The sequence below is a fragment of the Giraffa tippelskirchi genome, chromosome 11 (genome assembly GCF_054371585.1).
Source record: "Giraffa tippelskirchi isolate mGirTip1 chromosome 11, T2T-mGirTip1v1.2.pri, whole genome shotgun sequence".
Lineage (NCBI taxonomy): Eukaryota > Metazoa > Chordata > Mammalia > Artiodactyla > Giraffidae > Giraffa > Giraffa tippelskirchi.
In genome coordinates this window covers 18,208,613-18,235,381 of record NC_137285.1, presented here as the reverse complement: position 1 = coordinate 18,235,381, position 26,769 = coordinate 18,208,613, and the positions used below count along the sequence as shown (strand labels likewise).

The 26,769-nt window shown below is 36.7% G+C and overlaps 1 protein-coding gene across 24 annotated transcripts in view; it reads left to right on the top strand.

Moving 5' to 3' along the window:
- IFT81 (intraflagellar transport 81) overlaps positions 1–26,769 on the top strand; it is a 253,133-nt gene that overhangs the window by 140,641 nt on the left and 85,723 nt on the right. For all 24 annotated transcript variants that reach the window (XM_081540013.1, XM_081540022.1, XM_081540024.1 and 21 more), the window contains 3 exons: positions 261–424; positions 1,693–1,788; positions 9,518–9,664. In XM_081540013.1, the coding sequence (XP_081396139.1) occupies positions 261–424; positions 1,693–1,788; positions 9,518–9,664 (407 nt within the window). The remainder of the gene's footprint in view (positions 1–260; positions 425–1,692; positions 1,789–9,517; positions 9,665–26,769) is intronic.

Below are 26,769 nucleotides of genomic sequence, written 5' to 3'. Positions count from 1 at the left end.
ACATTCTTCTATGTAAATTGTCCTTTATTATCATTCTGATTAACATCAAAAAGTTTCAGTGGCCAATCCTTCATTTTCTGTAATGGCAGCCCACTGCAGTATTCTTGCCTGGAAAATTCCATGGACAGAGGAGCCTGTGGGCTACAGGCCACGGGGTCACAGAGTCAGACCTACTCTCTCCAGGTTGTATGTTTTAAAATGTAGAAAGTATCACAGTACCTCCTCTGTTGGCTGAATAATCACTTATTTAATTTTTATAGGTTTAATGAAGAGGCTAGAGGAGGAGATAAAGTTTAATTCATATATGGTAACTGAAAAGTTTCCTAAAGAATTAGAGAACAAGAAAAAAGAATTGCATTTTTTACAAAAAGTGGTTTCAGAGCCTGCTATGGGCCATTCTGATCTTCTTGAACTTGAATCTAAAGTAAGTAACAATCACCTTCTTTATATAAGCTCCCAATTTTGTCTCATCTCCAGTCCTGTGAAAATTATGTGAACTGCTTCTATAGTGTTCTACTCTTGACTCTGAAATTAACCTGTGCTAAGAGTTGACAGCTCTTATAAGGAATTGTTCTTTATGAGAAGTTATAACACATAATATTGTTACTTAATCCACAACTGATTAGGAAACTGGATAACTTGGAGAAATAAATTAATGCATATGGTTGACTTATAGGTTTATATGTTTATAATATAATCATTTAGATGACAAATTTTTAAAAATATTTTAAATGATTATTTTTTATTTCCAAAAATAAGATAGCAATTTTGTACTTAAAGCTAATGTTTTTTATTAGCTTTTCATGCCTGCTTTGGAATTATTAAACTTTATTGTAATGTTCATTGAAACCTAATATTGTAGCATTTTTGTTTCTTAAAAATAAAATACTAATCAAGTGTTTATTTCTTTAAATAATAATTAAATATCATGAAAATTGATTGAAGGATTTTGACATTAATAGGCTTAATAGCCACTACAATTAAATACATAATTATTTTAATTTATGTATAGAAATTAGTTGTTCAACTCAGATTTGGCTTAAATTTAATGTCATAAGATTAGCAGGAAAATTCTAGTCTTTTCAAAGGATAGTTATACTGAAAGTCATATAATTAAAAAAAAACTTATAGGACTATATGCTTCTATTGCCTTTGTTCAGTTTTATTACATTTGAGAAAAGTTTAGATTAATGAATGGGATAAGTGACAGCTGTCATAGAATCACAGATCATTCATTCAAACAGAAAGGGTTTTTAGATGTCATTCATGTCAACTCTCAGCTAGCTGGGTTTGTAAATTCCTTGTACTAAATCCCTGGGTAATGTTAGTCCAGATCTGCTTTATCACTTAATTACTTGAAAAGTAACAGCCTAGGTGAAAGGATAACTTCAGATTTTTAGAAATTGTCTTTACAAATAATTTAAATACTTCATGTAGAATAGGATAATTTAGACATGGATGGTTAAATTTATGTAACTAATCCAATTCTGTAAATATGTAGCATGAACCATGAAATGCAGATTGTCTCAAAGTAATTGTAACAACCCATCCATGGTATTAATAGGACTGATCCTCCTATCAAAATCACTGATAATAACAACTGTCAATTCAAAGCTTTGTTTGACCAGATGTTCCTTAATTTAGGTAATCATAGCCAGAGTTTTAACCTTTTTTATTTTCATACTGTTTTAGATAAATGAAATAAACACACAGATCAATCAACTGATTGAAAAGAAAATGATGAGAAATGAACCAATTGAAGGCAAGCTGTCACTATATAGACAACAGGTAAGACCTCTCTTTTTGGCTCCCAAACCCATGTCTCCTGCATTGCAGGCGGATTCTTTGTTGTCTGAGCTACCAGGGAAGCCCAACAACACACTTAAGACCACTCTTTTTGGCTCACATACTTTGATCTGTAATCTTGTTGGTGAATATCTTCATAAACACCATGGTCTGTGTTATCAGTAGTCTTAAATTGAGAAGGAAGTAAAGAATAAATGTTCTTCTGTCATTGTTAATCTCCAGATTAAATCAGATAATTTCTGGAAAAGCCACAAAGATGCATGTTCAAGTCTGAAATCTAATATATCTGGTAATGCTCAGTTTCCTCAGTATCTGCCAACTGTGGTGATAGAGTTCTTTGTGTTTATATCTGTGAGTGTGAAATTTGATTTTTTATGTGAATGCTTACCTCAAGTGATAGAAATAAATATTTATAATCTTTAATGAACTAAAGTCAAAGTATTAGTCGCTCAGTCATGTCCGACTCTGGGATCCCATGGACTGTAGCCCGCCAGGCTCCTCTGTCCATGAAATTCTCCAGGCAACAATACTGGGGTGAGTAGCCAAGCTCTTCTCCAGGGATCTTCCTGATTCAGGGATCGAACCTAGGTGTCTTCTACAATGTAGGCAGATTCTTTACTGCTTGAGCCACAAGGGAAGTCCTAATGAACTAAAGGCAATATACTTTTTCAGGTTTAAAGTTAGCTTGAAAAAATACAGAATAAATTAAATTTTAGGGCTAAGACGTTTATCATTTTATACAGAAGTATTAAATCATGAGGGTATATATGTTGTTATGTATTGAAGATTCAAATGACAGCCAATTTGAAAATACTGAGCTACATAACAAAGCATTATTCAAGGATGCTAGAATTTTTTGAAAACCTTTTTATAATGGAAAAATTTGACCATATACAAAGGTAGAGAAAATAGTCCAAATAAATCCTTGTGTGTCCTTCAGCTATAGCTATCATAGCCATTCTTATTTCATCTGTAGCCCCCAGCTGCATCTGGATTATTTGAAGTAAATTTAAGATATCATATTATTTCACATGTAAATATTTCAGAATGTTTCTCTAAAAAATAAAAGCTTTTAAAAAGCTTAACAGCATACCATATTTAAAAATTTTAGTAATTCCTTAATACTGGCAAATATCCAATCAATGTTCAGATTTCCTTGTCTCTTTTTCTTTGTTTTTTTTTTTTAGTTGCTTTGTTTTAATTAGGATCCATACAAGATTTCTACATTGCATTTGTTTGATGTTTAAATCTCTCTTAATCTATAGACTCTCTTCCTTACTTATTTATCCATTTATTTAATAATTTTTTTTGTAATTTTTTATTGAAGAAATTTATTTTTCCTATAGCATTTCCCGTATTTGATGTTTTGCTGATTGCAACTGAATGGTGTCCTTTTAAAATGTTCCTCTGTGTCCTGTATTTCCTATATATTAGAAGTAGAAACTTGAACAGGTTGTGTTTTGTGTTTTTTTTCAAGAATACTTTCTAGTTGGTATTTTGCCATTCCCTGGAGTATAGAGGAGTTGAAGTTAAGCCAGCTTCTTTTTTATCTTTACTTCGCTGTCAGATAGGGCCATTCTGACCAATATTTGTTTATAGAAAAACAATCTTGCTCAATTATTTATGGCGAGCAGTCTTTTGGATATAGCTTCTCTGAATAAGACTAAATTCCACAATATTCATTCCTGCTGAGTAGATGGCCTCATGTCAGAGCAGAGAAGCATGGCTCATGATTGGAATAAGACATCGGCTCCACAGAGAACAACTTTAGAGTGAAAGACATATGTAGAAGAGCATATAAAGCTCTATCCAGAAAATATTGTGTAATTATTATGACTCTTTTCCAAGCACTCTTTTACTGACTGCTTAGAGGATGTTTGTCCTGCAGGATAGAGGGTGGAAAAGAGCCAGGATGATTAGGTTAATCTCTCTGTGGTTTATGACATCCCACAGTAAACCCCACTTCCCACTTGTTTGCTCTGGATGGAAAAGCCCCACCCACTTTAATGTGATGGTTTCTGGCCTCCTGTAGTGTGACCAACGGTGGATATTCTTCATCCTTTTAAATTGACCAATGACTAGACACTGGAATCTGTGTCTTTAAAGTGCAGGGTTGCCTATTCTCCTGGGAACCAAATCCCCTAATGGCATCAACCTAATTCATCATTTGCTTTAATCCATATGTTACACACAAGTTTATTATTGCACTAAAAATAATATTATATATACATATATTCATATATTTCCATCCTTAGAGAAAGAAGAGCATATTATACACACTTTTGTTCGCAGTGCTTTTTTTCTCGATATATGCTGTTGAATAGTATAGTAGAATAATCTTTATTCCTTTATAACTTTATTGAGATACAATTCGCATACCATACAGTTCACCCATTTAAGGTGTAAATTCAATGGTATTTAGTATCAGAGCTGTACAGCCATTACCCAGTCAATTTTAGAACATTTTTATCATGCCAAAAAAGAAACCCTGAACCCATTAGCAGTCACTTCCCATTTCCCCCAGATCCTCAGCCCCAGTCAGCTACAAAAAACCAAATTAGCTCTGTAAATTTCCCTGTCGTGGACATTTCATATAAATGGAATCATATGATACGTCATCTTTTGTGACTGGCTACTTATACTTAGCATACTGTTTTTAAAGTTCCTTTATGTATGGAGACTCAGACAGTAAAGAATTTCCTTCTATGTAGGAGACCAGGGTTTGATCTCTGGATCAGAAAGATCCTCTGGGGAAGGAATGGAAACCTACTCCAGTATTCTTGCCTGGAGAATTCCATGGACAGAGGAGCATGGCAGGCTACAGTCCATTGGGTTCCAAAGAGTTGGACATGACTGAGCGACTGACACTTTCACTTCATGTTGTTAGCATGTATTTCTACATGCTTAAACCTTTTTATTACTGAATACTATTCCATTATACAGATATATCACATTTTGTTTTTCTGTTCGCCAGTTGATGAGCATTTGGGTTGTCCCTACTTTTTTGGTTATTATGAATAATGCTGATAGGAATATTCTTATACAAGTTTTTATTTGAAAATAAATTTTCACTTCTCATGAGTATACTTGTAGGAGTGTAATTGTTGGTTCAAATGATAATTCTGTATGTAACATTTTGAGGAAATGCCAGACTACTTTCCAAAGAAGCTGTACCACTTTACATCGCCACCAACAGTGTATGAAGGTTCTGATTTCTCCACATTTGTACCAACATTTGTTATTATCTGTCTTTTTTGTATCCATTGTAGTGGATATGCTTATTTCTGTTCACAGACATACTCCATTGAGTGGGTATGTCACAGTTTATTCAACCAATCCCCAGTTGATGAACATTTGAGTTGTTGCCATTCTTGTGCTATTGCAAATCATACATCAATAAATAGCTTTTTGTTTATGTTGCTAGTGCTACATTATCCATAAATGCTACATTTATGGCTAAGAGCAGCCATCTGGGTTGTGCAAACATTTGCATAATTCTGGTGAATCAGATGTTTAATTTTCAATCTGCATTTTATTTATTAGGATGCCCCAAATATAATAAGTGCTTTAACATTTTATTTTAAAAGTATGGATATTGAATTTAGATAGGATGATCTGTATTGTAGTTTTGAGAATAAAGCATTCTTGTTTTATTCCTGTGAAAGGAAACCAACCATACAGAAAAACAGTAGGCTTAGTGTTAGCTTCTGGGTTTACCTAGAAGATATTTTCATTAGCATTTCAATGTTAGTTGACAAGATTTTAATATTTTTGATTACTATTGCATTTCTGTTTCTCTGCTGATATATCCTATATTTTGCCTTCCCAAATGTTTTAAGGTTGCTATTTAATGCACATTGTAGGGGATTCCCTGGTTGTGGGGGGCGGTGGTTAGGACTTGGTGCTTTCACTGCCGGGGCCCAGGTTCAACCCCTGGTAGGAAAGATAAGATCCCACAAGCCATGTGGTGCAGCCAGATACATATATAAATATACATATATGTGTATATTATTGTTGTTGTTTAGTCGCCCAGTTATGTCTGACTCTTTGCGACCCCATGGACTGTAGCCTGCCAGGCCTCCCGGTCCCTCAGCATCTCCCAGAGTTTGCCCAAGTTCATGTTCATTGCATCAGTGATGCCATCCAGCCATCTCATCCTCTGATGCCCTGTTCTTCTGCCTTCAATCTTTCCCAGTATCAGAGACTTCCAGTGAGTCATCTGTGTGTATCAGATGACCAAAATACTGAAGCTTCAGCTTCAGCATCAGTCCTTCCAGTGAATATTCAGAGTTGATCTCCCTTAAGATTCACTGGTTTGATCTTGCTATCCAAGGGATTTTCAGGAGTCTTCTCCAGCACCATAATTCAAAGGCATCATAGTTCTTTGGCATTCTGTCTTCTTTACGGTCCAGCTGTCAAAACCGAACATGACCACTGGGAAGACCGTGGCCTTGACTATACGGACCTTTGTTGGCAGAGTAATGTCTCTGCTTTTCAACACTCTCTAGATATGTCATTGCTTTCCTGCCAAGAAGCACTTGTCTTCTGATTTCATGGCTGCAGTCACCATCTGCAGTTATTTTGGAGCCCAAGAAGAGGAAATCTGTCACTACTTCCACCTTTTCCTCTTCTATTTGCCATGCAGTAATGGGGCTGGATACCATGATCTTAGTTTTTTTAGTATTTTGTCTTAAGCTGGCTCATTCATTTTCCTCCTTCACCCTCATCAAGAAGCTCTTTAGTTCCTCTTTGCTTTCTGCCATTAGAGTGGTATCAGCCACATATCTGAGGTTATTGATGTTTCTCCTGCCTATCTTGATTTGAGCTTGTAACTCATCCAGCCCAGCATTTCTCGTGATGTGTTCAGCATATAGATTAAACAAACAAGGTGACAGTAGGCAGCCCTGTTGTACTCCTTTTTCAGTCTTGAACCAATCAGTTATTTCATACAGGGTTCTAACTGTTGCTTCTTGATCCGCATACAGATTTCTCAGGAGACAGGTGAGATGGTCTGGTATTCCCATCTCTCTAAGAACTTTCCACAGTTTGTCATGATCTACATAGTCAAAGGCTTTAGCAAAGTCAGTGAAACAGAGATAGATGTTTTTTCTGAAATTCCCTTGCTTTTTCTATAATCCAGTGAATTTGATCTTTAGTTCCTCTTCCTTTTCTAAACCCAGCTTGGACATCTGGAAGTTCTTGGTTCACATAATGCTGAAGCCTAGCATGCAAGATTTTAAGCATGACCTTACTAACATGGGAAATGAGTGCACGTTCTTTGGTGCTACCCTTCTTGAGAACTGGGGTGAGAGGATTGACCTTTTCCAGTCCTGTGGCTCTTGCTGGGTCTTCCAGATTTACTGACATAATGAATGCCAAGGACTTCCCTGGTGGCTCAGATGGTAAAGAATCTGCCTGCAATGCAGGAGACCCAGATTCGATCCTTGGTCAGGAAGATCCCCTGGAGAAGGGAATGGCAACCCACTTCAGTATTCTTGCCTGAAGAATTCCATGGACAGAGGAGCCTGGTGGGCTACAGTCCATAGGGTCGCCAAGAGTCGGACACGACTGAGCAACTAACACAGCTATCTGGGGCCAGCATTCTACATTTTCCCATCCCTTTGTCCTTAGGGAGTGGCAGCAGCTATATTGCAGGCATTGTTCTGCAATGAATGTAAAACCTTGACGGCATCATCCTTTATGGATTTGAATAGTTCTGCTGGAATTTCATTGCATCCACTAGCTTTATTAACAGCAGTGCTTCTTAAGGTCCACTTGACTTCGCACTCCAGAATGTCTGGCTCTGGGTGACTAACCACACCATCATAGTAATCCAGTTCATTAAGATCATTTTTATACAGTTTTTTGATGGATTCTTTTCATCTCTTCTTGATCTCTTCAGCATCTACTTGGTCTCTACCATTTTTACCCTTTACTGTGCCCATCTTTGGGTGGAATTCTTCCTTGATGTTTCCAATTTTCCTGAAGAGATCTCTAGTCTTTACCCTTTCGTTGTTGCCTTCTATTATTAAGCATTGTTCATCGAAGAAGGCCTTCTTGTCTCTTCTAGCTATTTTTTGGAACTCTGCGTTTAATTGAATGTACCTTTCCCCCTTTCCCTTGCTTTTTCACTTCTCTTCATTCTTCCACTATTTGTAAAGCCTCCTCAGATAACCACTTTGCCTTCTTGCTTTTCTTTTTCTTTGGGATGGTTTTGTTCGCCGCCTCCTGTACAATATTATGGACCTCTGTCCATCATTCTTCAGGCACATCATTAGCTAGATCTAGTCCCTTGAATCTATTGGTTACCTCTACTGTGAATTCATATGGATTTAAGTCATACTTGGCTGGCCTAGTGTTTTTCCCAGCTTTCTTTAGTTTAAGCCTGAATTTGCTGTGAGAAGCTGATGATCTGAGCCACAGTCAGCTCCAGATCTTGTTTTTGCTGACTGTATGCAGCTTCTCCTACATCTATGTCTACAAAGAATGTAATCAGTTTGATTTCAGTATTGACCATTTGGTGGTGTCCATGTGTAAAGTTGTCTTTTGTGTTGTTGAGAAAGGGTATTTGCTATGACTTGTGTATTCTCTTGGCAGAATTCAATTAACCTTTGCCCTGCTTTATTTTGTTTTCCAAGGCCAAACTTGCCTGTTACTCCAGGTTTATCTTGACTTCCTACTTTTACATTCCAATCCCTGATGATGAATAGAATATCTTTTTTAGGTGTTAGTTCTAGCAGGTCTTCCAGGCCTTCTTAGAGCTGATCAATTTCAGTTTCTTCAGCATCAGTGGTAAGGGAATAGATTTGGATTACTGTGATATTGAATGGCTTGCCTTAGAAACAAACAGAGATCATTCTGTCATTTTTGATACTGCACCCAAGTACCGTATTTTTTACTCTTTTGTCAATTATATGGGCTACTCCATTTCTTCTATGGGATTCTTGCCCACAGTAGTAGATACAATGGTCATCTGAATTAAATTCGCCCATTCCCGTCAATTGTAGTTCACTGATTCCTAGGATGCCGATGTTTATTCTTACCATCTCCTGCTTGACCATATCCAATTTTCCTTGATTCATGGACCTAACATTCTAGGTTCCTATACAGTACTGTTCTTTGCAGCATCGGATTTTACTTTCATCAGCAGACACATCCACAACTGAGTGTTGTATCTGCCTTGGCCCAGCCTCTTCATTCATTCTGAATCTATTGGTAATTCTTCTCCATTCTTCCCCAGTAGCATATTGGACACCTCCAGACCCAAGGGACTCATCTTTTGGTGTCATATCTTTTTGGCCTTTTGTACAGTTCATGAGGTTCTCGCAGCAAGTATATTGGGATGGTTTGCCATTCCCTTCTTCAGTGGATCACGTTTTGTCAGAACTCTCTGCTAAGATCTGCCCATCTTGAGTGGCCCTGCACAGCATGGCTCATAGATCCAGAGTTATGCAAGCCTCTCTGCCGTGACAAGGCAGTGATCTATGAAGGGGATATGTGTATATATGTGTGTGTGTGTGTGTGTGTATAGCATACTCATACTAAATATAAAACTCATGATAGCAGGTGGTAGGGCAAAGGGTATTGTCAGGAGAAGTTAACCTGATATTGAAAATTTAGCTCAGTCAGTAAAATCTAAAAAATATATAATTTCAGAAAATAATAGAAAGTTGATTGTCTCATTTTACATTCTTATTTAATGCTCAACTAGGCATCTATCATTTCTCGTAAAAAAGAAGCCAAAGCTGAGGAACTTCAGGAAGCAAAGGAAAAGTTAGCCAACCTAGAGAGAGAAGTGTCAGTGAAGACAAATCAGACCCGTGAATTTGACGGCACTGAAGTTTTGAAGGGAGATGAGGTAAGTTGAGATGTCTAATGGGACGAGAATATGGTTATTGCTTTTGTTTGAAACCATTAATGTTTTTTACTTTTTAGTTTGTCTGTCAGTAATGGACATTCATCATGCTGATGTTTGGCAGAAACCAACACAATTCTGTAAAGCATTTATCCTTCAACTAAAAAATAATTTTAAAAAAGAAAGATAAAAAAATAATAGGAAGTTCATTTATTTTATGAAACTTATTTATTTAAAACTGAAAACTCTGTGGCTTCCCCAGTGATCCAATGGCTAAGACTCCATGCTCGCAATGCAGGGGACCCAGGTTCAGTCCCTGGTCAGGGATCCCACATGTGCAACTAAAGATCCTGCATGCTGCGATGAAGATTGAAGATTCTGCATGCTGCAGCTAATACCTGGTGCAGCCAAATAAATAAAATAAAAATAAATATTTTTTAAAATAAAAATAAAACTGAAAACTCTTTCCAGTAATACTGATATATGCTTGATATATAATGACAGAGATTTTAGTGATTTTATGAAATGATGTCCCAAATTTTCACTTTTCAAGTGAATTTATATTGAATTTATTGTAAGTGTTAGGTTACAAAAGTGAAACCAAATGAGTAGGAACTGTCAGGTAAGCAAATATTCATATTTTTTGATAAATATAATTCCATAAAGGGTTGAGAAAGTATCACTAAGTTACTTCATCAATAATGTGTACTTGGCCAGTGGGACTGGCATCATTAAAATGACTTCATTAAAAAATGCTTACAAATTTTAAAAATACAATTATATCTTACATTGCTGTCTCTTTACATTTTGAACAATGATTTAGCAGCTCTTATTTCACTTATCCTTCTGTCAGACTCATGAGATGAGTAGGACAAATAATATCGTCAGTTATAGATGGTTTAAGTTAAGCATCAAAAATATAAACCCCATCTCCTTTTTATGAAGTTATCTCAAGAAAGAGTAAATAAATGAAGCAAAATATCTTGCCTTCAGCTCGGTGCTTTTTTTTTTCTTTTAGCAAAACAAGTGATAGTGATAGGTCATATTTTAATTCCTCAATATTGCATCTCTTTACCACCTCTAACAGGTTTTTTATGTTATATTAGCTACTAGTCCTCAGCAAAAGCTTCTTTGAAAAGCTCCTCAGGTCCAAACCTCATTTTTGGCTTTGAAAAGTTATTGAATTCACACTGTTACAAATTGGCAGTGAATCTTCACTATGCCAAACACAAATGAATTGTTTCCATAGCACCACTTTCCTCTGATGCTTTTGATTGTAGCCTCTCTTTATGCCTTCTAGTTTATTGGGGAGGTAGAATTCATGAATCAACCCTTGATTGAAAATTTTCTTTGGCTTTTAACATCCACTTCCAGGGGAATTCCGAGGCAGTTCAGTGTTTAGGACTGAAGGCTTTCATTGCAAGGGCATAGGTTCGATCTCTGGTTGGGTAACCAAAGACTGCCTGCCAAGTAGTGAAGCAAAAAAAAAAAACACATTAACTTACAGATTGCTTTAAGAAATGGGAGTGTTTTACACCTAAAACAGCTGGAAAAAGAAGAACTTAAAAGCCCCAAAGTTGGCAGAAGGAAAGAAATCATAAAGATCAGAGCAGAAATAAATGAAAAAGAAATGAAAGAAACAATAATAGTAAAGATTAATAAAACTAAAATCTGGCTCTTTGAGAAGATAAACAAAATTGACAAACCTTTAGCCAGACTCATCAAGGAAAAAGGAGAGAGAAGAATCAAATCAACAAAATTAGAAATGAAAAAGGAGAGGTTACAACAGACAATGCAGAAATACAAAGGATGATAAGAGACTATTATGAACAACTATATGGCAATAAAATGGATAACTTGGAAGAAATGGACAGATTCTTAGAAAAGGTCAATTTTCCAAGACTGAACCAGGAAGAAATAGAAATCATGAACAACCCAATTACAAGCACTGAAATAAAAATTGTAATAAGAAATCTCCCAAAAAATGAAAGCCCAGGGCCAGATGGCTTCACAGGTGAATTCTATCAAGCATTTAGAGTAGAGCTAATGCCTATCCTTCTAAAACTCTTTCAAAAAATTGCAGAGGAAGGAACACTTCCAAACTCATTCTACACAGCCACCATCACCCTGATACCAAAACCAGACAAAGACAACACTAAAACAGAAAACTACAGGCCAATATCACTGACTAACATATCCTCAACTGACTAACAAAATCCTCAACAAAATTCTAGCAAACACAATTCAACAACATATTAAAAAGTTCATACACCATGATCAAGTTGGGTTTATCCCAGGGATGCAAGAATTCTTCTATATACACAAATCAATCAATGTGATACACTATATTAACAAACTGAAAGATAAAAACCATATGATAATCTCAGTGGATGCAGAAAAAGCCTTTGACAAAATTCAGCACCCATTTATGATTAAAACTCTTTAAAAAATGGGCACAGAAGTGCCATTTACTCAACATAGAAAAGGCCATATATGATAAGCCTACAGCAAACATTATTCTCAATTGTGAAAAACTGAAAGCATTCCTCCTAAGATCAGGAACAAGACAAGGGTGTCTACTCTCAACACTATTATTCAATATAGTTTTGGAAGTCCTAGTTTTAGCAATCAGAGAAGAAAAAGAAATAAAAGGAATACAGATCAGAAAAGAAGTAAAGCTCTCATTGTTTACAGATGTCATGATACTATACTTAGAAAACCCAAAAGATACTATCAGAAAATTACTAGAGCTAATCAATGAATTTAACAAATTCGTAGGACACAAAACCAATACACAGAAGTCACTTGCATTCCTATATACTAACAATGAAAAATCAGAGAGAAATTAAGGAATCAGTCCCATTCACCATTGCAACAAAAAGAATAAAATATCTAGGAATAAGCCTACCTAAGGAGACAAAAGAACTGTATACAGAAAATTATAAGACACTGATGAAAGAAATCAAAGACGACATAAACCGATGGAGTAATATTCCATGTTCCTGAGTAGGAAGAATCAATATTGTGAAAATGACTACCAAATGCAATCTATAGGTTCAATGTGATCCCTATCAAATTACCAATGGCATTTTTCACAGAGCTAGAACAAAAAATTTCACAATTCACATGGAAGCACAAAAGAGCCCTAATAGCTTTGGCTATTCAAGAGCCAAAGCAGTCTTGAATAGCCAAAGCAGTCTTGAGAAAGGAAAATGGAGCTAGAGGAATCAACCTTCCGGACTTCAGATTATCCTGTAAAGCTACAGTCATCAAGACAGTATGGTACTGGCACAAAAACAGAAATATAGACCAATGAAACAAGATAGAAAGCCCAGAAATAAAGTCATGCACCTATGCTGCTGCTGCTGCTAAGTCACTTCAGTCATGTCCGACTCTGTGTGACCCCATAGATGGCAGCCCACCAGGCTCCCCCGTCCCTGGGATTCTCCAGGCAAGAACACTAGAGTGGGTTGCCATTTCCTTCTCCAATGCATGGAAGTGAAAAGTGAAAGTGAAGTCACTCAGTCATGTCCAACTCTTCGTGACCCCATGGACTGCAGCCTACCAGGCTCCTCCATCCATGGGATTTTCCAGGCAAGAGTACTGGGGTGGGTTGCCATTGCCTTCTCCGCATGCACCTATGGGTACCTTATTTTTGACAAAGGAGGCAAGAATATACAATGGGGCAAAGACAGCCTCTTCAATAAGTGGTGCTGGGAAAACTGGACAGCTACATGTAAAAGAATGAAATTAGAACACTTCCTAACACCATACACAAACATAAACTCAAAATAGATTAAAGACCTAAATGTAAGACCAGAAACTATAAAACTTTTAGAGGAGAACATAGAACACTCGATGACATAAATCAAAGCAAGATCCTCTATGACCCACCTTCTAGGGTAATGGAAATAAAAACAAAAGTAAACAAGTGGGACCTGATTAAACTTAAAAGCTTTTGCACAGCAAAGCAAACTATAAGCAAAGTGAAAAGACAACCCTCAGAATGGGAGAAAATAATAGCAAATGAAACAACTGACAGAAGATTAATTTCCAAAATATACAAGCAGCTGATACAACTCAATACCAGAAAAACAAACAACCCAATCAAAAAGTGGGCAAAAGACCTAAACAGACATTCCTCCAAAGAAGACATATAGATAGCTAACAAACACATGAAAAGATGCTCAACATCGCTCATTATTAGAGAAATACAAATGAAAACTACAGTGAGATATCACCTCACACCAGTCAGAATGGCCATCATCAAAAAGTCTGCAAACAATAAATGCTGGAGAGGGTGTGGAGAAAAGGAAACCCTCTTGCACTGTTGGTGGGAATGTAAATTAATACAGCCACTATGGAAGACAGTATGGAGATTCCTTTAAAAAGTAGGAGCAAACCACCATATGACCCAGTGATCCCACTCCTAGGCATATACCCTGAGGAAACCAAACTGAAAAGACACATGCACCCCAATGTTCACTGCAGCACTATTTACAGTAGCTAGAACATGGAATAAAGCTAGATGTCCATCAGCAGGTGAATAGATAAAGAAATTGTGGTACATATACACAATGGAATATTACTCAACCATAAAAAGGAACCCATTTGAATCAATTCTAATGAGGTGGATAGATCTAGAGCCTATTATACAGAGTGAAGTAAGTCAGAAAGAGAAAGATAAATATTGTATACCAACGCATACATACAGAATCTAGAAAGATGGTACCAAAGAGTTTATTTGCAGGGCAGCAATGGAGAAACAGACATAGAGAACAGACTTATGGACATGGGGAGAGGGGAGGAGAGGGTGAGATGCATGGAGAGAGTAACATAGAGACTTACATTACCATATGTAAAATAGATAGCCAATAGGAATTTGCTGCATGTCTCAGGGAACTCAGAGGCTCTGTATCAACCTGGAAGGGTGACTAGGGATGGAGAGGGGACATATGTGTACCTATGGCTGATTCATGTTGAGGTTTGACAGAAAACAACAAAATTCTTTTATCCTTCAATAAAAAAAAAAAAAAACCCAAACTAACAATAAAAAAAAAAAAAACCAAACTAAGAAAAAAAAAGAAATGGGAATATTTTAAATGATACTTGGAAGCCAACAGACTGTGCTTCATGCTTCATGATATCCTTGCTATCCAGGAAATAAAGATTAATTATGCAGCAATTTTGCTTTATAAGAGAACAGGCTATCTCCTAGCATTTTTATCTTTTCTTAGGAAAATACTGCCTGTTTGACAAATACCAATTGCTGTGGCCATATTTGGCACTGAATAGTGCTTATAACTCAGTATTAGATATTCCGTCTATGCAAATGTGACGGAAAAGAACCTCATGCCAAGCTGTTAGCTTTTATCTTTGACAAATTATAGTGAATAGGAAAAGTATCTGATGACAGAAGAGAGTACATTTTTTAAGGGGAAAAAGATAATTTTGGATATGGATAAGGTCAACTTAATTTTTAAACAATGTTTGGTCAGAAACTAGAACAAATCGAGTAAATCATTTGGCAGTTACCTAAAAGAACAGAAGGTATTGGGGAACATTAAGCATAATTTTATAAAGAAAAATCTTGGTAGACCAATTTTGTTTTCTACTCTGATAAAGTGATAGACCATATGGACAAAAGGGAGGAAGTTTGTTCTACTTAAAATTATATAATATAGCTGGACTTCACTGAGGTTTCATTTGGTATCACATGGCAATTGCCAAAAAATCATGTTCTTTGCCACCCATCTGTTAACACAGTTGGTGAAAGGGTTTCAAGAAATAGTAGCATGGTGTTTGGAAAGAATATTGTGCCCAGAGTCACAAATAGAAGAATGAGGAAACGGAGGGCTAACATTTATTGAGCAACTTTTATACAAGGCTCTGTGCTAGATGATTTGCAAACATATATTTCCCTTCTTCTTGAAAGAGAGATTACTATTATTTCCATTTTACAACTACTTGAAACTCAGGAAAATTCTAGATTTACACAACTAATAAGTGGCCATGCAGGATCCAGGTCTCTGTCACATGTTCCTGTTGACCTTAAGCAAATCACTTCACCATTTATAAAATAATGGATGTCCAAGCTTCTGAGAAACTCAAAGGCTAAGTCAACATGTAACATCTGGCATCCAAAAGTGATCATTCCTCTGGGACCCATGTTGCTGCACGTAGGAGAGGCAGGGTAGTAGACTAGTTAAGTCATGGTCTCTATAACTTGGTCTGAGTGTACATCCTGGCTTTCTCAGCCTACTTACTAGCTGGGTGACCTTGGCCAGCTTCCTGAATGCTTAGAGACAGTAAGTAACTTGCCTGAAGTCACACAGTGAGTTGTAGAGCAAGAATTTGAATCCAAATCTGAATGCCTCTGCAGCTGTGCTCCAAAATGAATACTAAACTATTCCTCAAGGCACTATTAGAATGAGTTAATTTTAAAATTCATATTTGACTCTGAATAGGGACCACATTGTACATAGTCATTAACTGGAAACAATAGTTTGCTAGAAACTGTATGACAGCCATTTATTGGGAAATAAACCTTCATTCCTTAATTATCCATATGTAGTTGTTTGACTAATCTTTTCTTGGAAAAATTGAGGAATGTGACTGTGTTAGGATGAATGTAACAAATATGATACATATAGTAATTTATATTCCTTTGTCATTTTCTCTTTAGGGATCAGTTCATTTTTAAAGTTCAGTATCGAAGTGTGTATTTTGATGCTTCCTATTGCCATTAAAGTCAATATTCCAGACGTTACATTTTGTCTAAGAATTTTAGCTCTTCTAATTGCAGGTGACAAGTGCTACAGGCATTTGTTCTTTACTAGATTTTTCATTTGTGTTCCTTTGATTTTTCTTGTTAAAAAAGATGGAGACTTCCCTGGCCGTCCAGTGGATAAGACTCTGTGCTCCCAATGCGGGGGGCTTGGGTTCAGTCCCTGGTCAGGGAACTTGATCCTGCGTGCTGCAACTAAGACCTGGAGCAGCCAAATAAATAAATGTTTTTTAAAAAACAGGTGAAGAGCCTAAAAACACTTGTTTTTTTTCCTTATACTTTGGTTAACAGTTTAATTTCATTGATTGCCTTGTAGGCAATGTATAGGGATAAGCACAGCAAAATCTTATTCTGCCAGACTTCTGACATAGGTAGGAATTTCTTACACAACTGGAAGTATCTTCTTAGTGATAGAGATTTTCTTGCCAGTCTAGTCTATCTTGATTTCTTTCTCTTCAAACAAGTGTTCAGTAGGTGATAAAGAGGTTAAGTTTAGAGACTACAGTTTCTAACATAACTGAAAATTGATAATAATGAGTTTCTAACTCTCCTTCCTTTATATCTTGAAGTTTTCTGTACTGAATTTAAGTACGTAATAAAGTAGAAGTCTCACTGAATGATATTCTCAAAGAATTTTGATTGCTTTCATCTCTGAGAGAAGTCACCCCCAAAATGCCATGGAACTTTGCCCTTGATCCTAACCTGCTTATTATTCTCATCAATAATTTAGATTAATAATGTTTATTATGTAATTGAATGTGCCAGACACTGTATTAGGTTTATTATATACATTATCTCATTTATTTCACTGAACAACTCTATGAGATAGGTATGATTATTATTCCTAGTTTTTACAGATAAGGAAACCAGCACACAGAGGACTTGGGCTAACTTATCCAAGGTCATAGTGCTTGTAAGTTGTGGCACCATGATTGGAATTGAAGTAGGTCGCACAGAGTTGGACGTGACTGAAGCGACTTAGCATGCATGCATGCATTGGAGAAGGAAATGGCAATCCACTCTAGTATTCTTGCCTGGAGAATCCCAGGGACAAAGGAGCCTGGTGGGCTGCCGTCTGTGGGGTCGCACAGTTGGACACGATTGAAGTGACTTAGCAGCAACAGCAGCAGCAGTCTAGCTCCAGAAACCTTAATAATTTTCACATGCCAGAAAGCTAGAAGGAATAGTCTGAGACAGGTGATAGCATTGTAATTCAAAATTATCTTGGTAGTTAGGAGCCTTGTGCTTAAGCAAACAAAATGTCATTAATGGGATTATAAATAATAATAATGTAGAATCTGAGTTTTATCTGCAGCTCAAAAATTATCCATTAGTTGTTATGTGACAGCCTGTATGGAAAAGGAGTTTAGGGGGGAATGAATACATGAATATGTATGGCTGAGTCTCTTTGCTGTCCACCTGAAACTCTCACAATACTGTTAATCGGCTGTGTGTGTATGCTCAGTCGCTTCAGTTGTGTCCAACTCTTTGTGACCCTATGGACTGTAGCTGTTAATCAGCTATATTCCAATATAAAATAAAAAGTTTAAAAAAATCATCCAGTAGTAATGCAGCTTTAAAAAACAAAATGCTGGGAATTCCCTGACAGTCCAGTGGTTAGGACTCAGTACTGTCACTGCCAGGGCCCCAGATTCAATCACTGGTAGGGAAACTAAAATCCCATAAGCTACCTAGTTTGGCCAAGAAAAGTTTTTTCAATTATACTCAATAAAAATGTAATATCCCATTTATGTGAAATTGTGCTTAGAATATTATTTTACATTTTTGGCTTCATGTTTTAAGAAAGACATAATCAAGCCAGAGTCCAGATGAAGATGACCAAAACAAATGAAAAGTCTGGAAATATTCATGGAAAGAATTCATTATGAATTAGCTGAGAACAAAAAGCTAGGATTATGGAAGGATCTGTGAGAAAAGAGTTAAAACAGTGGACCTGAAACTGCTATTTTTAGAAAAACTTGCTTGCAAGATTGGCCCTTGGCTGGCATCTGGGAACTTGGATTTTAGAAGAATTCCCACCATTCCTTGATAAGAGTGGCTCATGTGCCTAAACTATATGTACGAAGAGTGTGGTTTATGTTGAACACCTGCTTTCCTTCTTGGAGTCTGGAATTTTGGTATGGGCTAGGCAGAGTATGCCTACGTGATCAGCCCCCAGTAAAAACTCTGGGCTCTGAGTCTCTAATGAGCTTCCCTGGTTGGCAGCATTTCACACGTGTTGTTATACCTCCTAGTTGGAGGAATTAAGGGAGAAGACTCTTGGAAGCTTGCCCCTGGTTTCCTCCTGACTTCACCCCATGTGCCTTTTCCTTTTGCTGGTTTTGCTTTGTACCGTTTCACTGTAATAAAGCACGGCCAAGAACATGATTTTATGCAGAGTCCTGTGAATTCTCCTGACAAATCATTGAACCTGGCGGTTGTCTTGGGGACCCCTGATTCAGATGGATTAGTACTACTCTTGTTTTAGGATGGAATGTTCTTGCTAGATATATTAAATCCATCTGGTCTAATGGGTCATTTAAGGCCAGTGTTTCCTTATTAAATTTCTGTCTAGATGATCTGTCCATTGATGTAGGTGGGTGGTAAAGTCCCGTACTATTATCATGTTACTGTCAGTTTCTCCTTTCATGTTTGTTAATATTAGCTTTGTGTATTTAGGTTCTCCTGTCTTGGATGCATCTATGATTGTTGTATCTCCTTGTTGGATTGATCCCTTTATCATTATGTAATGTCCTTTTTCTTTGTTTTAAAGTCTGTTTTGTGTGATATTAATGTTGCTACCTCAGCTTTCATTTTGTTTCTATTTGCATGGAATACCTTTTTCCATCTTCAAATCAAATTGAATTCAACAACATAGCGTACATCATACACCATGATCAAGTACGATTTATTCCAGGGTATATAAAATAATAATAATAAAATAATATTTTGAAAATCAGATTGTGCAAGTAATATCTGAATACATTTTCATGGAATGAAAAGCAAACAGTATACATAAAGTAGAAGTCCCCATTGATTACCTTCTACCTCCAGTCCTCAGACTTTGTCAGAGAGAAACCACTGCTACTAGTTTTGTAAACCCTTTTAGTCCTTTCTCTAGAGATAGACACAGATTGGATAATACTGCTTTGTGGGTTTTTTAAAATGTGAATGGTGTTGTACTGTGTGTGTTGTGCAACTTACTTTTAATAACGTGTCAGAAATTTTTCCATGTCAGTAAATGAAGAGGCTTTTCTCTAGAGGTTTAGAAAATCAGCTCTGGAGGCAGAACACCTGTGTGCAGATCTCAGCTTTGCCATCTCTCAGCTGTTCAACCTAACAGCTAATGTCAGTAGTTACCTAACTGCTCTGTGCCTCAGTTTCTTAATCTGTAATGTGGGGACAATAATAGTACTCACCTTGTATGGTGGTTGTGAGGGCTAAATGATTTAATATAACTAAGCAGTATACAACAGTGGCTGGCTTATAGGAAGTACTTCATAAATACAAACTATAGTTATAATAATTATTGTCATGTACAAAATTTAATTGTTATGTTGTGTTCTATAGAATGTACAATTTTTTTATTCCAACCGAGAGTGTACAAGAGGATCTGTTTCCTCTGTTATTTAAAACAGCACTTGATCCTCAGTCTTTTGATTTTTTGTCATTCTGACAGTATTATGTTTTAATTTTCATTTCTCTTAAGATTGAACAGCTGTCCACATACATATTTGGTCATTTATATTTCTCCTGTCATTTGCCCTTTTATTGTCTTTCTTCATTTTTTTCTAATGGAATGAATGTTTTTTATCTCTTTATCATATTTTTACCTGGATTTTAGTTGTTAATCTGGATAATTGTTCTAGTCTGTCATTTATCTCTGAACTTTGTATATGCTGTCTTTTGTCACACTGAGGGTTTCCTCCCCTTTTTTTCTGAACAGTTTTATTGAGATATAATTTATGATAAAGTACAAATTGTTGCTGTTGTTCCACGCTATGATAACTTCATATATTGGAACAGAATTTTAGTAATAAATGACCTTGGTTTTCCATAACTTGAGGTGCTATAAAAATGTTTACTAGAATTATCTTGCTTTATGTAAAATTCAGTGTCAGAGGAGATTTAAAAAGTGTTAGAGCAGAGTATAATAGTAAATGTTCATAATTATGAATCTGAGTTGTCAATAAAAGGTTGATGTGATCAGTACGATCTGAAGATAACAAAGCTGGAGTAGCATCTCTCCCAGGAATCATACCATGTGATTATTTTACCAGCTCACACCCCACAACCCTGAAACATTCCCATACCACTCTGTTCACATGTGTTCTAAGATGTGCATGCTCAGTCACTCAAGTTATGTCCAGCTCTTTGCAACCTCATGGACTATAGCCCTCCATGCTTCTCTGTACATGGGATTCTCCAGGCCAGAATATTGGAGTGGGTTGCAATGTCCTCCTCCACATGGTCTTCCCAACCCAGGGATTGAACTCATGTCTCCTGTATTGACATGCCAACTGTTTACCACTGAGCCACCTGCAAAGCCCGTGTTCTTAAATATAGCTCGGTTAAGATCACTTGTTAAATTTCTGCCTCCCCTAAGAAACCAGTAAGCTCCATTATGGCAGGGCCATATCTCTTTTTCGCCACCATTTACTTAATAGCTGGCATGTAATAAACACTTGGTAAATGTGTAGAAAACCTGAATAATCTAACCTAGATATAGAATTTTTCATTAGAAAATTGATAATATTTTAAAATGTCATGGCACTTCAGTTGATAAGAAAAATTATTTTTATAAAGTCTTCATCCTAACCACAGTTGTTTATTATATGAAGTTATTTTTAAATACCTGACCAAAAACCTAAATTTGCCATTTAATACAGTAGTCCTTGGTCAGTTCTTTCATTAAATATGATCTTTACCCTTTCATGGGCAATAATCTGAGCTTGGTGACTTTGTCTCACTAATGGAAGAGCAGAGAATAGAGGCTGTACCTAATGTAGTAGTGCCACATAGCTTCCGGTCTTTACCATCTTTGCCACCTTGGTATCTCTGAATCTCTAATTATTTGAAAAGCAAAACAAAAAATTAGCCACAGTGATTCAGTGCTAGTACCCTTCTCGGAGCTGTCATTCAAATGTCTGAACTTTTTTATAGCAACAACTGAACCTTTGGTTAAGGTTCTATTGGCATTTCATGCATTGAAAGGTCACTCCTGTTTTATGGTGTATGGGTTTAGAGTTCATTATGTTTTCTTCCCTAACCATTAAAAGAAGCTCAGCTGTTTTGCAGTTAATGGCTACTTTAAAAATGTGCTTGATCAAATAATATGTCAAGTAGCTTTAGAAAGAGCCAACCGACTCATTCTTCAGCTACTGATGGAAATCCTAGAGCTAAATTGCAAAGATTATGAAATCTTCTTTAAATACTTCAAAGAGAAGCACAACGAAGATAAGGGAATCCTGGCAAGATTAGCTGCAGCTGTCAGATCCTGAAAAATTAGGAATCAAGTTTTGACACTTGTAATTGAATCATCCACCCTTCTAAGTGAGTCCAGGCAAACCTGTGATATTTTTAGAACCTTTCAAATCACATTACCCTCTTTAGAGTTCATAGCAGGACCTGAGGCCCCTAAAATTTCCCAGGAGATGGAACAAAACAGAATCAAATAAATTTGCCTCATTTCACTGTAATAGAAGGTAGGCTATTATATATATAGTCCATGTAATCCCACAACTTTAACTCCAAATATGAAAACTTTTCATAGCAAATTTTTTTGAGAGTTAACTGCTTGGACAGCAGTTGAAAACCCCATTAGAGATATAGTAACAGCTGTGTGGTGGTGATTTGATTTATAATAGAAGCACAGAGACCTTGGATGGTATGATTAACTGTATTTCCCAGATGGATATTCCTATGCCACAAGTTTCTATTAAGACAGATTTCTACTAGCATATATCACATTGCTTATTATAGACCCTCCCAAGAGAATCAGCACTTAACTATCCACTACCATATGTAGGTAATTATATTGTTTATGCTTGGCTTAATGAGATTTTCTAATTTAAAGTTGAAAACATAAAACTAACAGGTTGGAAAAGGTTAGAATAGTGTTTGTATGTCTGTATTTATATATTGCGCTAGTTATGAGTGATTTGAAAAGACTAACATTTTAAAGACGCTTACTCCTTGGAAGGAAAGTTATGACCAAACTAGATAGCATATTAAAAAGCAGAGACATTACTTTGCCAACAAAGGTCCATCTAGTCAAGGCTATGGTTTTTCCAGTAGTCATGTATGGATGTGAGAGTTGAACTGTGAAGAAAGCTGAGCGCCAAAAAATTGATGCTTTTGAACTGTGGTGTTGGAGAAGACTTGAGAGTCCCTTGGACTGCAAGGAGATCTAATCAGTCCATCCTAAAGGAGATCAGTCCTGGGTATTCATTGGAAGGACTGATGTTGAAGCTAAAACTCCAATACTTTGGCCACCTCATGCGAAGAGTTGACTCATTGGAAAAGACCCTGATGCTGGGAAGGATTGGGGGCAGGAGGAGAAGGGGACGGCAGAGGATGAGATGGCTGGATGGCATCACTGACTCGATGGACATGAGTTTGGGTAAACTCCAGGAATTGGTGATGGACAGGGAGGCCTGGCATGCTGCGATTCATGGGGTCGCAAAGAATCGGACATGACTGAGTGACTGAACTGAACTGAACATTTTAGCAGGAAACAAAGGTTGCTTAAAAACATTTTTTTCTTGACTTAAAACAGATAACCACTCTGATATCAGACTTCAGGGAATCCAAATGATTTATGACATGAAGCATGACTTGAAAAGATGGCCTTTTCAGGTTTTCTCCAAGTCTGAATTCAGACAGAATAGAAACATTGATAAGTGGGCAAAAAAATTATGGCCATTTGGGTATATTCATTCTACTCTTGAACAGCTGGTTTTATCCATCTCACATATAACTCTCTTGGGCCTATTTCTGTAGTTTTCTATGGTTAAACATCATTTGTTAAAATAACTGACAAAGATGTGATTTAATTAAGAAGTGGAAAATAGCATGGGTAGTGCACTAACAGGATTTGAGGACACAAGTATTCATTCTAATCAAATTTTCTTCTAACTTTCTGAACTTTGGTGAGTTGTTTTAATTTCTGCATAGATTTTCTCCTCTGTAAAAGTAGTAATAGTGTTAAAAAAAATAGCTCTTTGTGATTCTTGACCATATAAAGTACTTATTATACGGTTGCCTTATAAAGTCTTCACAGCTTAAGTACTGTGAAAATAGCTTCATGCCTGATATTGAGTTGGAAATTTGCAACAGGAGCAGAGATTCTTGTTTCCACATAAATATCCAGAATGATATCTGGATCCAGTAATACTTTTGAGTTCTAGATAAGCTTGAAAAATATTTGTAAATGATTACATACATGGGGAAATAAACTGCCTTGTCCTTTTAAAAAGCTTGCCCAAATTTTGACCATTACTATTAAAGGTTCCAACACATATTGAATGGGCAAAAGGAGAAAGAAAATCTGTCAAATTCCATTTTGGTCACAAAGGAATTGAGTCTGTAAAATTGGTTCTGAAGCCAGAATCTAGCACTATTAAAACGTTAGTCTTACTAATCTCAGCATCTGAAATGATGGCTGCTCTTTCATGGATGACAAATTTAGATTACAGTTGTGTATTGGACCAAATGATTAGTAATAACCGCTATAATGGGCCTTCCTACACAGTGGCAATCTTTATAGTTTACTTTCATGACAAGTTGGCTTTATTGGCTTGCTCTTTGTAGTGCACTGTTGAAAGCTTTTTCCTTAATGTTCCAAGGATTTATTGTTTATCTCATGCCAGAATTCCTTCAAAGTATTTTTAATTATTAAATATCTAAGAAATAAATCTCAAAGAATTCATGTATGACCCTGCATACCCAACACATTTATCTTTATTTCTTCATTCTTTCCCAATCTCGGTTTATAAACATACATACAAAAATTTTAGTTGTACTCAGAGTATGTAGATTTGTAGTTTCTTGCAGTAGTGATTGTTCTGTTTTACTTCTAAAGAGCACTATATCACACCTAGATCTTTACTCTTCTGTTCATTCTAATTATTTGACATTTCTTTGTTTCTTAGTGTTTAAAGGAATAGTAAATTATCTCATCTTCCATGTAATCTTTGTTGTTATTGTTCAGTCACTAAGTCCTGTCCAATTCTTTGTGACCCCATGGGCTGCAGCATGCCAGGCTCTTCTGTCCTCCACTATCTCCCAGAATTTGCTCAAATTCATGTCCATTGAGTCGGTGATTCTATCTAACCATGTCATCCTCTCCTGCCCCTTTCTCCTTTTGCCTTCAATGTTTCCCAGCATCAGAGTTTGTTCCAGTGAGTTGGCTTTTCCCATCAGGTGGCCAAAGCATTGGAATTACAGCCTCAGTAGCAGTCTAAACAAAATGACAGACATTATTAATCATTATCCATCATTCAATTTTATAGGACATTAGTACCTTTTATGGATCTTATTTAAATACCTCCCCAAGGTCACTTTGAGTGGTGGAGCAAAGATTTGAAATTGTTTCTCTGATTGCAAAGCCTGTGATCTCAACAATTCTCTGAACTGCTTTTGTGACCCTGTTGTACTTCTAGGACTTTTAATGATTAATTTATAAGTTTATAAATTTTTGCCCAAATAAGTCATTATAACACAGAATTATGAGTAAATTTAATTTTTAATACTTAAAGTCTATTCAGATTAAAGTCTATCAGCTTTTATTGGTGATGGGCTTTTTTGAGGTGGAGTGTTCTTTTCATTTTAATTTTTTAGAGTAACACAAATATGTAGTTTAAAAACTAAAACAGGGGACTTCCCTGGTGGTCCAGTGGTTAAGAATCTGCCTGCCAGGGCAAGGGACACATGTTCAATCCCTGGTCCGGGAACTAAGATCCCACATGCTGCAGGGCAGCTAAGCCCATGCACCATGACTACTGAGCCCATGCCCTGTAGGGCCAGTGCTCTGCAACGATAAGCCCACACACTGCAGCTAGAGAGTAGCCCCCACTCACCACAACCAGAGAGAGCCTGTGCGCTGCAATAAAGACCCAGTGCAGCCAAATAAAAGTAAAACTACTACAAAGCTCATAATGAAAATAATGATACCCTTCCACGCTCCCAAGTCATGCTTCCTGGAGGCAACCACTTTTAATGCTTTTAGTTGTTTCTTCTAATATTTACCTTTGTATTTCTAAACAACAAAATTTCTTGATTTTTAAAAAAATTTTGGACAGGCTATGACCAACCTAGACAGCAGAGACATGACTTTGCCGACAAATGTCCATCTAGTCAAAGCTATCGTTTTTCCGGTAGTCTTGTATGGATGTGAGAGTTGGACTATAAAAGAAAGCTGAGAGCCAAAGAATTGATGCTTTCGAACTGTGGTGTTGGAGAAGACTTTAGAGTCCCTTGGACAGCAAGGAGATCCAACCAGTGCATCCTAAAGCAGATCAGTCCTGAATATTCGTTGGAAGGACTGATGCTGAAGCTGAAACTCCATACTTGGGCCACCTGATGGGAAGAACTGACTCACTGGGAAAGACCCTGATTCTGGGAAGGATAGAAGGCAGGAGGAGAAGGGGACAACAGAGGATGAGATGGTTGGATGGCATCACCAACTCAATGGACATGAGTTTGAGCAAGATCCAGGAGTTGGTGATGGACAGGGAAGCCTGTCATGCTGCAGTCCATGGGGTCACTAAGAGTTGGACAGGACTGAGCAACTGAACTGAACTGAACCATAGGAAATGAGGATTTAGCTCTACATTCTCCATTCCCTGGCTACCCTCCATATCCATCCTTACGTTCTTTATAGCCTCCCAATATAATTATAATTTCTGGTTACGTCACTACTATATACATTATGATGATTGTATAAACATGTTATTTATAGCTAAGCCACACAGCATATTATGATTACATATCCTTTCTTGTATACTTCGTTTTTCTTAATACTGACCTCATTTTTTTGTTTTTGTTTGGTTAGTTTTTTATGTACCTATCACTCGCTTAACTCTAAACCTTCTGGTAGAACTGTACAATTTCTCTTAATATGGCATTATGGTCATCCATAGTAGTCTAGTAATTATATTTCTTAAACTGTGGGACTAATTCTTTCTGGAGCCCCTCTCATTCTTCTGTTCCAGTGTAGGAAAATTAATTTCTAGGCTTGCTATACAATGGTAATCTCAGGCTTCACAGTTGTTATCCTGAAAATTTCTCTTACCACTCTTTTGTTTTGGATCTCCTGTTT